General features: G+C 47.0%; 1 protein-coding gene across 1 annotated transcript; it reads right to left on the bottom strand.

The window, feature by feature from the left end:
• Nucleotides 1-6,957: 6,957 nt before the first annotated feature.
• On the bottom strand, nt 6,958-11,914 carry psmd8 (proteasome 26S subunit, non-ATPase 8). The gene is made up of 7 exons (XM_061217269.1): nt 11,762-11,914; nt 10,995-11,067; nt 10,595-10,697; nt 10,145-10,310; nt 9,061-9,161; nt 8,746-8,857; nt 6,958-8,480 (listed from the first exon to the last, which is right to left on the bottom strand). The coding sequence occupies exons 1-7, from the start codon at nt 11,870-11,872 to the stop codon at nt 8,340-8,342; spliced, it is 807 nt and encodes a 268-aa protein (XP_061073253.1). The 5' UTR covers nt 11,873-11,914; the 3' UTR covers nt 6,958-8,339.
• Nucleotides 11,915-14,300: the final 2,386 nt, after the last annotated feature.

The raw sequence follows: 14,300 nt of genomic DNA, 5'->3' as shown, positions 1-14,300 counted from the left end.
TAAAAAAATAGTGGGCTTTTCATTGAGCAAAGCGGTATTCACAGCTAACATACGGAATCATAATGCTATATATAGCAAAATGTGTTTTCAACAGAAGTAGGTTATTAAACATGGGGATTTCGACAGTAAAGTTAATGCCACAGCGCGCGCGCCTAGAATGACCCAGCGCCACTGTTTTCATTCGAAATATCTCCGAACGATAACGTTTTCTCCGTAACTTACAGACTTTGCAGAATAACAAAGTAGGAAAAACAGTACCGCTCAATGACTGAAACATTTAAAAATACCAGGATTGCAGAAGATCACGTGTGACAGGTGTATGCGGACGGTAGCTGTGCTCTGCGTAGGCTACAATTAATTTCGAGGCAGAGGTAAAGTCCGTTACATTAGCTAGTGATTTTATCTAACTTAACGTTCGCTATTCAGTGTTAACTTATTTTATTCAATCGGTAACATTAGCTAGTTAGGCTAGCTAACTACATATTACCTAACGTTAGCTCGCCAAGGAACATTTGAAAGCTAATAGCTCATCAATTATATCAAGTATTTCAGTTTAAATTTACTACTCAAATGGGAAAGGCAAATGTGTATGGACAATTCATAATAAAGACAGGAATTGCAGTTTAATATTATAAGCCCAGGGCAATAAACCTATTGCGAATACGTTACGTATTCGGCAACTCCCCATATTCCCAGTTATTATGCCGTCTAAAGTTTAGGATCAGAGTCCTGATTTCAGATTTAAGTTACAGGCGAGGAGAAGCTGATGCAGTTACAGATGCATTAAAGGTATTCTCTCCAAGTCTTCCCCGTTTGCACATACTTATTGTATATTGTCGAGTTCCAGATTATATTCCTGCAGGTCTAGACACAATCAATAGGCAGGAAACGAATGTGCTAAAAGGGCAATGGCTTCGCAAATCTAATCAATGACCTGAAGCTGGTGATATTCCACACGATTCCGCTGCTGGGGAGTAACAGCGTTTATCTGCTTCAGCTCAGCTTCGCATCTCTGACATACGTAGCATGGACGCTGGTGAAATTTCATTACATACATACATAAACATCTGTAAACAATGGTCCAAATGTTTTATGAAAGTTATTATGAATTTGTGTGTGCGTGTGTTGGGAAATTAGTACATAGATTATTTTTTGAGAGGTTATGCTTAGCACCTGTGGCAAACTGAAGGCCCAATGTCTGTCTGTCCAAAGCTCAGATTCAACATTGATCATGTGCCCCTCATTTACCCCCACAGGGCAACTGAGTGAAGTAAGGTGGGCAGTTGCTTCCTGATTCCTCTGATCTCCTGTGGGACAGCTCAGATTCCCCTGTTCTCCTGTGGGACAGCCCTGACACCTCCTGTTCTCTTGCGGGACAGCCCTGATTTCGGAGCATGGGTCAGTCCCTGTTCTTCCCTCAGCAGTCGGCTGCTGCCACGCCCGCTGCAAATTCGGGCAAGGACAGCTCCCGCCTCAAATCCAAAACGTCCTGCAGTTCCACTGAGGCTGCACCCCCTCCAGAGAAGCCTCAACTACCAGCCAAGCCTTCTGACCCGCCCAAAAAATCCCAGAGCCCCGCCCCGCCCCAGCGCACCTTCACCACCATCCCGCCTACCCTGCCCCAGAAGGAGAGCTCCTCCCTAACTCTCTGTCGGCCCTCCACCGATCCCCAAAAAACCAGGGAGCCCACTAGGCCAGCCCTGCCCGCACCCCAGATCAGAAAGGACTGGCGGAGACCCTGGGGCACGGCGCTGGTGGAGCAGCCCAAACCCCCCATCCCGTCCCCGGCCTCTCCCGCACCCAGGGGTCAGCCGCAGACCCCCGCCCGGGCAGAGCTCACCCCTCCCCCTCCGCCTCCCCCTCCCACATCTCACCTGCCCCCACCACCGGCCGAAACTGCGCCCCAGAGCGGCGACAGGAACCCACTCAAATCCGACGTCCAGCTGTGGGAGAAACTGCCCCTCAACTTCACCCCGCTGGAGAAACCTCCAGGTCTAGTACAGCCCCGGTGAGTCCGCCTCCTCCTGTCCCAACACCCAATCAGCTCCCAGTGTACGTACCCTACACCAGGGATCATCAAATCTGGCCCTCCAATCCAAATCCAGCCCCAGTTTTATTTTATTCCGGGTAATTAACTGAACAATTACTACTAATGATTGTCTTCACGCCTGACTTCCAGGTGAAGGGAGGGTGGAAAACCAGCAGTTCTTGGCCCTTGAGGACCATGATTTGATTATCCCTGCCCTATGATCACCAGATACTCCCATCCATCGTTCTCTCTGTCCTCTCAGCTTCCAAACATCAGGATGTTCCCGTGGTAACTCAATTTATGCCACGTTACAGTGCATGATGTCCATTTTGGCTTCAATGCTAAGGAGACAGATTTAGGGAGACAGGAGTGGAATATCTGGTGGCTCTACACAATCTGTGCTTGAAGTACGCAACCACTTTAAACAATGCTAGTAGGAAAAAAAAAACACATTGTAAACAGCAGAATGCATTCTAGGTGCAGTTTTCTCAGATAACATGCTCTTATCATTTGCAAGAAATTTTTATAACGGCCCTTTTTCAATCAGACAAGACACCCCTGGAATAGCAGTAGTAGTACATGAACAATTCAATATAAAATACAGTATGAATATTGATATAATCCATCAGTATAAATCCAGATGAGCAGCACTAATGACAGAGTAATGAGCAATTACTGTTTGTTCTGTAATGGTTATTTTCTTCAATCAGGTCTTAGCTGAAATGGCCATGGTTTCTATACAGATAAGAGAGGACTTCAGAGTTAGGATGTTGCTATAATACGGAGCCTGGTTTATACCTTAGTTCAGTATGCAGCTGGGGAACAGTGGAGCAGCGGAGAAAGCACTGGATGCAGGCACATTACTCATCTGGTTTTTTAAACAATATCAGATATTGGACTAAATGGGCTTCACCCCAGTCTGTTTAGACTGTAACAGAGGAGCAATCTAATAGTTTCATGCAAGCCTGACCCCATGTCTGTCTGTCTGTCTCTGTGTCTATCTGTGTGTCTCTCAGGTTTCAGTTTGCTAAGAATCTGGAGTTTGATGCTTTCCTAGCATCCCTGCAGTCTCAGCATGTAGCTCGAAAATCTGTGAGCGTAGAAAAGGGCCCATTCGTTCCCGCCAGAGACGCTAAAGCCCCACAGACCCCCTCTCCGACGAAACCCATGAACCAGAAGTCCGCTTTGCTGGTGCCATTGGCGAAAGCGCCCCCCACGTTCACCTTTTCTGCCACCAGGCCAGTTTCCACTATGCACCCTGTTTCTGCCACCCGCCCTGTTTCCCCCACCGGCCCTGTTTCCACCACCGGCCCTGTTTCTGCTATGTGCCCTGTTTCCAATATGCAACCTGTTTCCGCCACCCGCCCTGTTTCTAACACCTGCCCTATTTCCGCCACAGGCCCTGTTCTTGCCACAGGCCCTGTTTCCGCCACCCGCCCTGCTTCCATCACCTGCCCTGTTTCTACCAGCCACCTTGTTTCCGTTACACGCCCTGTTCCCACCACCGGCCCTATTTCCGCCACAAGCCCTGTTCCCGTCACATGCCCTGTTTCCCCCACTGGACCTATTTCCGCCACAGGCCCTGTGTCCACCACCGGCCTGGAGAAACAGTCGGCGAGTAAAACCGCGGTGAAGCAGGCGCCGTCCACGGCTGGGCCCCCCCCGGCGGACGATCAGAACTCCCTCCTGCTGCTGATCTCGTCTGCGGGAGGGGCTCAGGGCACCTTCAGCACGGCCGTGGGGCAGGGGGGCGCAGGAAGGGCGGTAAGCAGTGCAGAGCGTGAGCGGAGGGTCAAGCGGCTCAGGAAGCGGCAGAGCGACATGGCGGCCGCGCGGCGCGGGAAGGCCCCTTCGAGCGCAGAGGCCAGCCAGGACACGCCGTCGCCTGCCGATCCCGCCAAACCGCTGGGGGAGAGCAGCCCCGAGCTCAGCATCCAGGGCTCCAGCCCCGCCTTCAGAGTCCCGCCCCCCCGGCCCTCCCCCATAGCTCCGGCTGTCTTCACCTTCACCAGCGCACGCAAGCCCGACGGCAAGCCACTGAGCCAGGCCAAGCCACTGAGCCAGGCCCCGCCACGGAGCCAGGCCCTGCCACCGAGCCAGGCCACGCCACCGAGCCAAGCCCCGCCACGGAGCCAAGCCAAACCACTGAGCCAGGCCATGCCACCGAGCCAGGCCAAGCCGCCAAGCCAGGCCACGCCACGGAGCCAAGCCAAACCACTGAGCCAGGCCATGCCACCGAGCCAGGCCAAGCTGCCAAGCCAGGCCACGCCACCAAGCCAGGCCAAACCACTGAGCCAGGCCAAGCTGCCAAGCCAGGCCACGCCACCAAGCCAGGCCAAACCACTGAGCCAGGCCACGCCACCAAGCCAGGCCAAACCACTGAGCCAGGCCACAACACCGAGCCAGGCCACGACACCGAGCCAAGCCAAACCACTGAGCCAGGCCACAACACCAAGCCAGGCCATGCCACCGAGCCAGGCCAAGCCACCAAGCACTGGCACTAAGGCACAAACCCAGTTCATCCCCACGGGGCCCCCACAGCCCAAATTCACCTTCTCCTTTGACTCGTCCCGTCTCCAGAAGCTGGGCCTGACCCCCAGCAGCTCCTCCCTGCCCATCATCCCGGAGGTGCGCTCCAGCTCCAACAGCACCAGCGCCACCGACACCAGCAGTACCCCAGCCGAGAACACCTATGCCTGGAACAGGCTGCGCAAGAGCCCCCTCACCCTAAAGGCCAAGAGGCAGTTCCTGAAGGGGGCGCCGACGCTCCCTGTGGCCCAATACAAGCCGGAGATCCAGAGGGAAGAGAGGGAAGAAAGGGAGCAGGCTAGCCCTGTGTCCGCTGTGTCTCCCCCCAAACCAGAGGCCCCCAAACTTGAGTCCCCCAGCCCTGGGGCGGGGCAGTGCCCTACCTCCCCGGACTCCCCCGCCACCCCGGTCAAGCCCAGGAGAAAACTCCGCTTCAAGATCCCGTTTGACCTTGTGAAGAGTGAGACGCCCGCGGTGCCCACCGCCAGGCCGGAGAAAAAGGAGGGGAAGAAGGTAAAGAAGGAGAAGAAGGAGGTGATCCCCACGCTGCCCTCCCCTCCACCCTCCCCCGAGCGTCCCCAGCGGCCCAGCGGGGGCTGGCTGCCCTTCGCGACTGAACAGGGCTGCCCGCGCAAGACCCGCTGCAGGCATCAGAGTGGTGCGGAGCTGCCCCGCAACGTCACGCGCTGGTGAGTGACCGCGCCCGCTTCCTGTCCCTCAGACTCCCTCAGGCCCAGATTACTCTCACGCTGCAATATACCGAAATCATGTAAAAATATAACAGATTTCACAATATTGTATTTTTTTCCCCACTTATTTTGAGACTAGAATTTCAAGGTTTTATCTACACTCTGAGTGGTTTTTAAATATTGAGCTTCAAAGATTCCAAAGTGAATGGGCTCCAAGCAGAAACAAGCTTTTCAATTCTTTAAAAAAAGATATATTTAGTGCCCTATAATTTGTCTCAAAATCCAGTTAGAACCTTAATTCTAAGGTCTCAACATCTCCCCTAACCTAGATAATAGCTTGTAGTTTTCCAGTATATTGCAGTATATGCATAAGCACACTCAGAGTTGAAGCTAAGATTTTTATTCTTGTGTGTGATTGGCTCACACACTGGGTACTCGATCCTGGCTTCATACAGATTGGACTCCTCCCACCATTCTGACCAGCCACATGCCCAGTTCTAGAAGGGGTCATGACCTCGGTGCCACCTGCGTTTCATTGGCTCATTCTCCTCCTGTACCTTTGCTTCCCACATCCAGGTTAAATGTGAGGCCAAACTACCTGTGCGAGCCACCCTGGGTCACCACGGCAACGCTGGCAGCTTCTGTAGCAATGATACTGAAGCAGGACGGAGCTTACAGTCAGTGAAGAAGGCCCACGAGTGTTCATGTAACACTACAGTAACTTTATAACAACACTAACTATAGCATTTATATAACATACTATAGAAAAAGTATAACTCACTATAGCATTTATATAACACTACAGTACCTTTATAGCAACCCTCACTATAGCATTTATATAACACACTATAGTACATGTATAACAACAATTACTATAGCGTCTATATAACACACTCGTATATTTATAACACTCATTATTGTGTTTATATAGCACACTGCAGTACCTTTATAACAATCACTATAGCGTTTAAATAACACACTATATTACATATATAAACACTATAGTGATTGTTGTTACACAACACACTACAGTACCTTTATAACAACACTAACTATAGCATTTATAACATACTATAGTACATTTATAACAACACTCACTATAGCATCTATATAAAATGCTATAGGACATTTATAACTCCCTATAGCATTTATAACACACTATAGTCCATTTATCACACTCACTACAGCATTTATATAACATACTATAGTACATTTATAGCATAAATTACTGGTGTTTATAACACATTATAATATTAATAACAAAACTTACCATAGTATTTATATAAAATGCTATAGTATATAATACTCACTATAGAATTTATATAACACACTATAGTACATATATATATAGGACAATCACTATAGCATTTATAACATGCTACAGTACATTTATAACAACACTCACTACTGTATTTATTACATACAGTCGTGCACTTGTAACACTATTTGTTATATAACACACTATAGTACATTTATAACAACACTAATTATAGCATTTATATAGCTTATTACAGTCATTTATACCACCACTCAAGAGCATTTATAACAGTGCCGCTACACAGGCACATATACTCACATGTAACCTGCCCATGCTCGGAATGAGTTGTCAATGAAAATGAAAGTAATGCTCATGGTGTAGAAGTTACCTGCAAAATGTGTTCAGACAAACTGCTGGTTCATAATATTGTATAGGTTAAGACTACAAAGAAATTGACAGGAAGTGGAAAAACTTTTATTTTATTTCAATTCTCACATTACAGCCACGTGAACCTCAGAAATAAATATTGGTTGCAGATCATCTGAAGTATTACCTTTCTTTGGAGGGGGCAAAAAATTATAATAACAAAAAAAACTATTTAAAAAAAACTCATAGCAATTCACTTTGCCAGTTGCTAGGATACAAGGCAAGGGCATGGGAATGGAGTGATTCTGCAAACAACACGAGAGCGAATAACAAGGAACTGCTGGTTTCCCTGACTATAAAGTAGGGACAGGACGTTGGTTTCGTCACCATAGAACACTCTGTGGTTACCACCTTTCAGATAGAACCCAGAGAGGAGCTGCACCAATCATAATGAGTGTTAGTAAGAGCAAGGCCAACGGTGATTGGTAGACACTTGTTTCCGAAGTCCCTGCAGGGTAAGGCGACTCAGACCTTGTGTCAGTCTTATTCTTTCTTTAGAATCCCTTAAATATGGATATGGATTAAATGCCAATATTATTTACACACATTTTAGAAAATACACACGTGTCTTGCGCATCACAAAAATAGAAATTCTGTTTTACCGATCTCGATTGCAAACTACAAATCAATTGCAATACAAATTTCCATGTGCAAGAGCGGAAAAAATCCATGTGTAACGCACCAATCAAAATTAAGTTATCCACAGCCAATAGAGGAAGAGTAGCTCATAACCAATTGTGGAGCAGATCACAGACGGAGTAACAGGATTTGTATTTTTGCAATGCAAAAAACACGCATCAATTGTTTTGCAGTTCACAAAACAGGTGCGAGTTCTGAAGTAAACTACAGCCTGGGGTGGCCCGTAGCCTAGTTGCTAAGCCTAGATCTGCACAGCTGTTAGGCCCCCGCATTTAGGCACTAAATTCCCCCCAAACTGAAGAAGCAGAGGAAGCTGTGTCAGGATGGCACTGCTGTGTACCAGAGTTTCCTCTGAGCAGTCCAGCTCCGAATGGGGCTGGGGCAGTCTACCGGCTGCTACGGCCACACAAGCACGTGCCAAAGAAACACTAATAATCATATTTAAAAAGAAGAAAATTGTAAGATGTAAGCAAATGAATATCAAAGTATTAGAGCAAGTTTGTCTACTGTGCTGTCACACAAAGTCAAGGCGATCTGGGTGTAGAGCACGGAGGTTTGAACAGTCCAGCCTCCGGGGTGAACGTTAGCAGTGGTCTCTGGAATCATGGAGGACGAAGGCCGGGGTGATGTCGGTAGTTCTGACAGGACAGCTCTGAGTGAGCCTGTCCAGGCGTTTCAATCATCAGTGCACGTGTGTGGAAGTGTGTTTGCGCACGTGTGTGCGTGTGTGTGTGTGTGTGTGTGTGTACTGTACGTGCACGTGTCTCTGTTAGACGATCATCTCCAGCTGCCGGGCGTACTCGATGACCTGCTGGGCCAGCTGTGAGGAGGGGATGCACAGCTCCTCTGTGCGCTGCTTCTGCTGCGAGCGGAACGAGAAGCAGCCGTCCGAGCCCTGAGCCCAGCCCCTCTGAGGGAGAGGGAGGGAGTGGGAGAGAGGGAAAGAGAGAGGGAGAGGGAGACTTTTACCTTCTCATACAATAAAACACCATTTACACACACTATTCTAACATAGACCAGGGCTCTGAGGCCAGCCTCCAGCATTAACTAACTGAACCTCCAGTATAAGACATGGGGGACTGAGAGGGGGGTTAGGTCTGGACCCCCAGTTTAAGGTATGGGGGAACTGAGAGGGGGATTAGGTCAAACTGTGATGAAGAGCAGGCAGTCCTGACCTTCTTGGCGTAGTCGGCCATCTTGGCAGAGGAGGAGAAGAAGAGGACGCGCAGGGCTTCAGTGAACTGGATCTGCTCATAGGCCTCCTCGATGCAGCCGCCAATTTCATCCCTGTCAACACCAGCAGGGAGTGAACCTCTGCCAATACACCGTGCCAAAACCCAAACACATGCACATGCACACGCACACACACACACACACACACACACACACACACACAAACAAGCACACACACACACACACACACGCACACGCACACGCACACACACACACACAGGTACACGCACAAACACGCACATATGCCTCCCACTCACCGAATCGTGTCCAGGAGAATGTCTATGAAGAATGTGTAGCTCTCAGCCGGGATGTTTCCTTTTGCCAGGAAGACTTTATTGTAGCTGCCTTCCATCAGGTACTAAAAGGAAAATTGTCAATGAAAGAAATGTCAATGGATTCTAGAATGACAGAAATCTGCATCTCTTAACTGTGAGAGCCCTCTGTTACCGAGCGGTTTAGAAACACAGAGTAAAACAGGACTACAGGACAGTGCATAATCAGGGCCCTGCCAGTTTGCTGGATTTCGGGTAACTACAGTCATCTACAGTCAGCACTTGCAGTGATGTAGCAGGAAGTGGAACTATTACTGAACAATGCAGTTTTCCCCTTAGAAATCTGAAAAAGGAGGGTAACTACTTAGATAGATAGGTACTAAGCTGGATCACAGATTCTAGAATTCAGAACTATTCAGATTTAATGGTTCTCGTTTCAGCTCCAGATGTTGAGAACACAGCAGCTGGGAGTGGTGTGAGTAGGGGTAAGGGATGAGTAGCAGGGTGTATGGGGTGAGTAGAGGGTGTATAGGGTGAGTAGAGGGGATATGTAGTGAGTAGAGGGTGTATGGGGTGAGTAGAGGGTGTATGGGGTGAGTAGAGGGTGTATGGGGTGAGTAGAGGGTGTATGAGGTGAGTAGAGAGTGTATGGGGTGAGTAGAGGGGGTATGTGGAGAGTAGAGAGTGTATGGGGTGAGTAGAGGGTGTATGGGGTGAGTAAAGGGTGTATGGGGTGAGTAGAGGGTATATGGGGTGAGTAGAGGGTATATGTGGAGAGTAGAGGGTGTATGGGGTGAATAGAGGGGGTATGTAATTAGTAGAGGGTGTATGGGGTGAGTAGAGGGTGTATGGGATGAGTAGAGGGGGTATGTAGTGAGTAGAGGGGGTATGTAGTGAGTAGAGGGGGTATGTAGTGAGTAGAGGGGGTATGGGGTGAGTAGAGGGGGCATGAGGCGAGTAGAGAGTGTATGGGGTGAGTAGAGGGGGTATGTGGAGAGTAGAGGGGGTATGTAGTGACTAGAGGGTGTATGGGATGAGTAGAGGGGGCATGGGGGCCAGGCCAGGGCACCTGCTCCAGGGACACGGGGTGCCTGATGAAGACGTTGGTCTGGATGTCCCGGGCACTCAGCCTCTCCAGCTCGGTGTGGAACTCTGACACGCGGTTCTGGGAGAGCAGGAACAGCAGGTTCAGCCCCAGCAGCTGGTGCATGTAGCCCGACTCTGGCAGCTCCTCTCTGGGAGAGAAGAGGACGGGTTAACAGGTTAACTGAGCAGGGGTCCCCAACCCTGGTCCACGGTGTGCCTGTTTTTTTCTTTTGGCCTTAAATTCCACAACCAGCTTTAGAGAACAGATACCAGCACAGCCTGTGATTCTCCAGAACTGGGGTCCATTCAGGCAGAAACAAATAGACACAATGGCAACAAAACGGCGGCACCACACAGATGCAGCACAAACATTCAACTTATCACAAGCAAATGAAGCAGACATTAAAGAGACATAAATAGTTCACACACATACTTGTAGTCAAAGTAATAGCACTTCAGTTGTGCCATGTATCTCTCAAAGGAAGGGATTTCTTTCTTGAGGATACCACATAGTGCGCCAATCTCCAGAACATCACCTGAATGCAAATAAACACAAACGCAAAATACCTCTTATCCAAAAGACTACAGATCCCATGTGCCCTTGTACCAGCTGTGACTTCCTGTTTTAATCAAGACTTGTATCACATTAACATATTAAACATTCTTGATCGCACACGTCAGAGTATAAACCATCTATGGCATTCATCTCCAAGGACGTCATATTAAATAAACCTTTGGGGAAACGAAATCATTTGACTTCAGGATGTTACTAAGCATTCTCATATGCAACCTCACACAAAAACAAACTTTCTGTAATAAGTTGAACCACTCACGCGCTAATATCAGCTGCTGTTCGGTAAGCTTGGTCCCCGAAGTTGGCAAAAAATTTAATTCCAGCAGAGAGATCTATAGATATAACCGTACATGAGAAAACAGGTCGATGTTAGCCAAGTGATACTACAACAATTAGGCAACGGAGCCAGTTCAGCTCAGTGTCTGATTATGCTGTTGGCTAACCAGGTGATGATGCAACACGAATCTTGCCATTATGCACTGACCTGCACCCTGGAAGATGTTTCTGTTTCAGATGTTTCTGAAATTGCTAATATAATGTTACTATGGCTACGAGAGCATTGATTACACCTGTCACCTGTAGCACAGATCATTAACAGAGAATGATCTTGACAGTATTGTAGAGATCTCAGATCTAATGAGACAGCTAATGTTACCGACCTATAACTAATTTCAATGTTGTCGAATGTTGTCAAACATTGAAATTACGTTTTAGCTAGCTACATTCTGCACAGATGTGACTGGAACAGTGACATTTCTATCCAGACTGTAGGGTAAGAATTCTTCACGGTCAGAAGAAAATACAGAAATTGCAGAGCAGATCAAATGCATCCATGTTATACTACTAATCTAGTTAATAATTTCTGCAAAGCTAATTTATAGGAAGCGTCCCCACGTTAGCTAACAAGACTGAATATCCTCGTTAAGGATGTCAGTTTCAACATTTTACAGTCAACGATTCTTGTTCATTCTTGGCCACCTATTGTATTCGGTGAATGGAAATCAATATAAATTTAAACAACTGTACCTTCAGTTCATTCAAAATGTCGCCACATTTGTTCAAATTCGGATTTTTCTGATTCCATTCAGTTTTCAAATCTTCATATAATCCCGCAGTGTCTCCCAGAACAGTCGCCATAATGATTCTGCAAATTGTACGACACCGGTCAGCAAATATACGGTAAACGTCATTGGCGTAAAAATGTGTAGTTGCTATGCTAAACTCCTGACTGGAATACGGCAAATATTATTCTTCCTACGAGTTCACGTTTAAACACATGGGGCAGTATTGCAACGTGAATTCCCTTCCTTCTTCTAAAACATTTCGGAATTCTAAATAGAAAGATAAACAGGGGAAAGGTATTTCAAACCTACCTAACTAGAAATGATGGAGTCATCAATAAAGTAAAATACAATTTTGTAATCAATAATGTTTTGTATTATTGTAAAACTAAACAATGTTGGAACAATGTATGAATTAATTTTGAATTTTGCACTCATGAAGCGGATTTTTAATAGGTTTAATTATTCTACAATAGGCTATCGCAGAAGCCAGGCCACATTTAAAAGCATTTGTATTGTGAGAAATTTTACAAAAGATCAAATATACTGAAATATACTTTAAAGTGAGCAGACACACGTGGAGATGACTCAGAAGAGGAGAAATATAAATAACTTTGAATCTAAAGAAAAACTGATTCTCTACTTCACTTTTGAGTAAAAAAACAAAGAAATCCACCAATGAGACCCAGAGGAAACCCCAGCCCAGTCTGAATAGGCGTAAATAATCCACTGTCGCCAGCAGAGGGCGCTCGTACACCATACAATCAGAGCGAATCAGCGACCAAACCACGAGGAATTCCCTCACGTCTGCTCCGTGACGTATGTGGATACCCCAGTTCAAACGGACAATGGGATTTCGTTCCGACTGTCCCAAACCGCACGTGGGACACAAGAGACAGGGTCACATACAGCATTTCGTGCTCCTCACTCCACCACTTTGGAGAGGAAATGCTGAGTTTATTTTCTTCCACTTTGTTTCTCAGGCTCTGCCAAAATAGGCCAAACACTGCCAAGCCCGTTATTAGGGAGCATAACTGTTCATCCTTGTTGAGGAAAGAGGCAGCAGACTTAAATAGTATCATCTTTCAATATCCAGCGAACTAGACTTAGCATGCTTCTGACAATTATGTTTGTGGGCTACCACACAAAAATAATCGTCTGTTGCCAAAGGAAAAATGTCAGCCCACTGGAAACGTTTCATAGCGCTGCCAGGCGAGTGAGACAATGCAGATATTTGTATCTTTTCCACCGTTGCGTTGACAGTATTCTTCTATTGAAAAGAAAAGGAAGGGAGAGGAAAAGGGATTGTTAACTTTGTTCAACAATGCACATGAAACTGTGTTGCAAGTAGGCCTCATTTGACTGGTTTAAAAATGCAGTGAGAGGCCAAAGTGAGATTTTCTCATAGCGTGTTCCCCGGTTTCAGGGTCAAGCCAGTGACACACAGTGGGACTAAACAGAAGTTTAACTGGTGCCACATCAGATGTTATAAGCACAGACAGCAGCATGCACAGAAATCAAGTTGATTATTTCACAATCAGAGTTCAGTTTAGGTCTCACGCGCGACACTCCAATGGGACTGGAGTTGACTGCGAATGAAAATCCCGACAGGGCATAAACCCAGTATATTGTGTAAATAAATGAATGAATAAATGAATAAATAAGATACACAGATACAGGAAAGCATTGTTTCCAAGCAGTTGGAAACTTAGCGGACCTCAGGGGGGTGATATTAATAGCCGCTGTCCATCCCAGCGCATTCTTGGCGAGTGAGTCACAGTATACCAGAGGGCGCTCGCGGGAAAGGACTTCTTTGCCGTTGTTTTTCCATTTGCCTTTTCTTTTTTCCACGGAGTAGAAGAAGAGGGCATCTGGACGACACAGTGAACTCCTCCCACCCCACTCTTTCACCATTCTCTACCTTTCTCTCTACAGCACACACACACACACACACACACACACACACTGTGCAGTTGGTCTCTCGGTGACAGGCCAGATAAGCAGTGACTCACACTCCCTCTCACTGCCAAAACCCACACTGCCATTTTCTATTTTCCACCACTGCATGCATGCATTCACACACACACACACACACACACACACACACACACACACAATTTCTCCCTCTCACTCACCACAGGCTGAATAGGGCACTAACAGATTGTCTCACAATCCATCTAGCCCCATGTTTACACTGCTTGAACTGACCATCTGTTTGTGAGTCCCAGCAGGTTCTTTTGTTTTAGACTATATGACAGACAGACATGTGTGCTGTGTGTGTGAGTGTGTGTGTGTGTGTGTGTGTGTGTGTGTGAGCTTTAGTGCATATGCTATATAACCCTTTTGCAGATTTGGCACATTGCTCATGTATGAGATACTTGCAGGAGTGTGCGATCAGAAATGTAATTTATTCATTTGAAAGCAGACGCTTTTATACTGAAACCATGAGAAGTGCTTCAGCTTCCCATATTTCCATGTGTTTTCATAGGCTATATGTATAATTA

Source organism: Conger conger, chromosome 13 (assembly GCF_963514075.1).
Source record: "Conger conger chromosome 13, fConCon1.1, whole genome shotgun sequence".
Classification (NCBI taxonomy): Eukaryota; Metazoa; Chordata; class Actinopteri; order Anguilliformes; family Congridae; genus Conger; species Conger conger.
The sequence above is the reverse complement of the archived record's forward strand: the minus strand, read 5'-3'. Positions and strand labels throughout refer to the sequence as shown.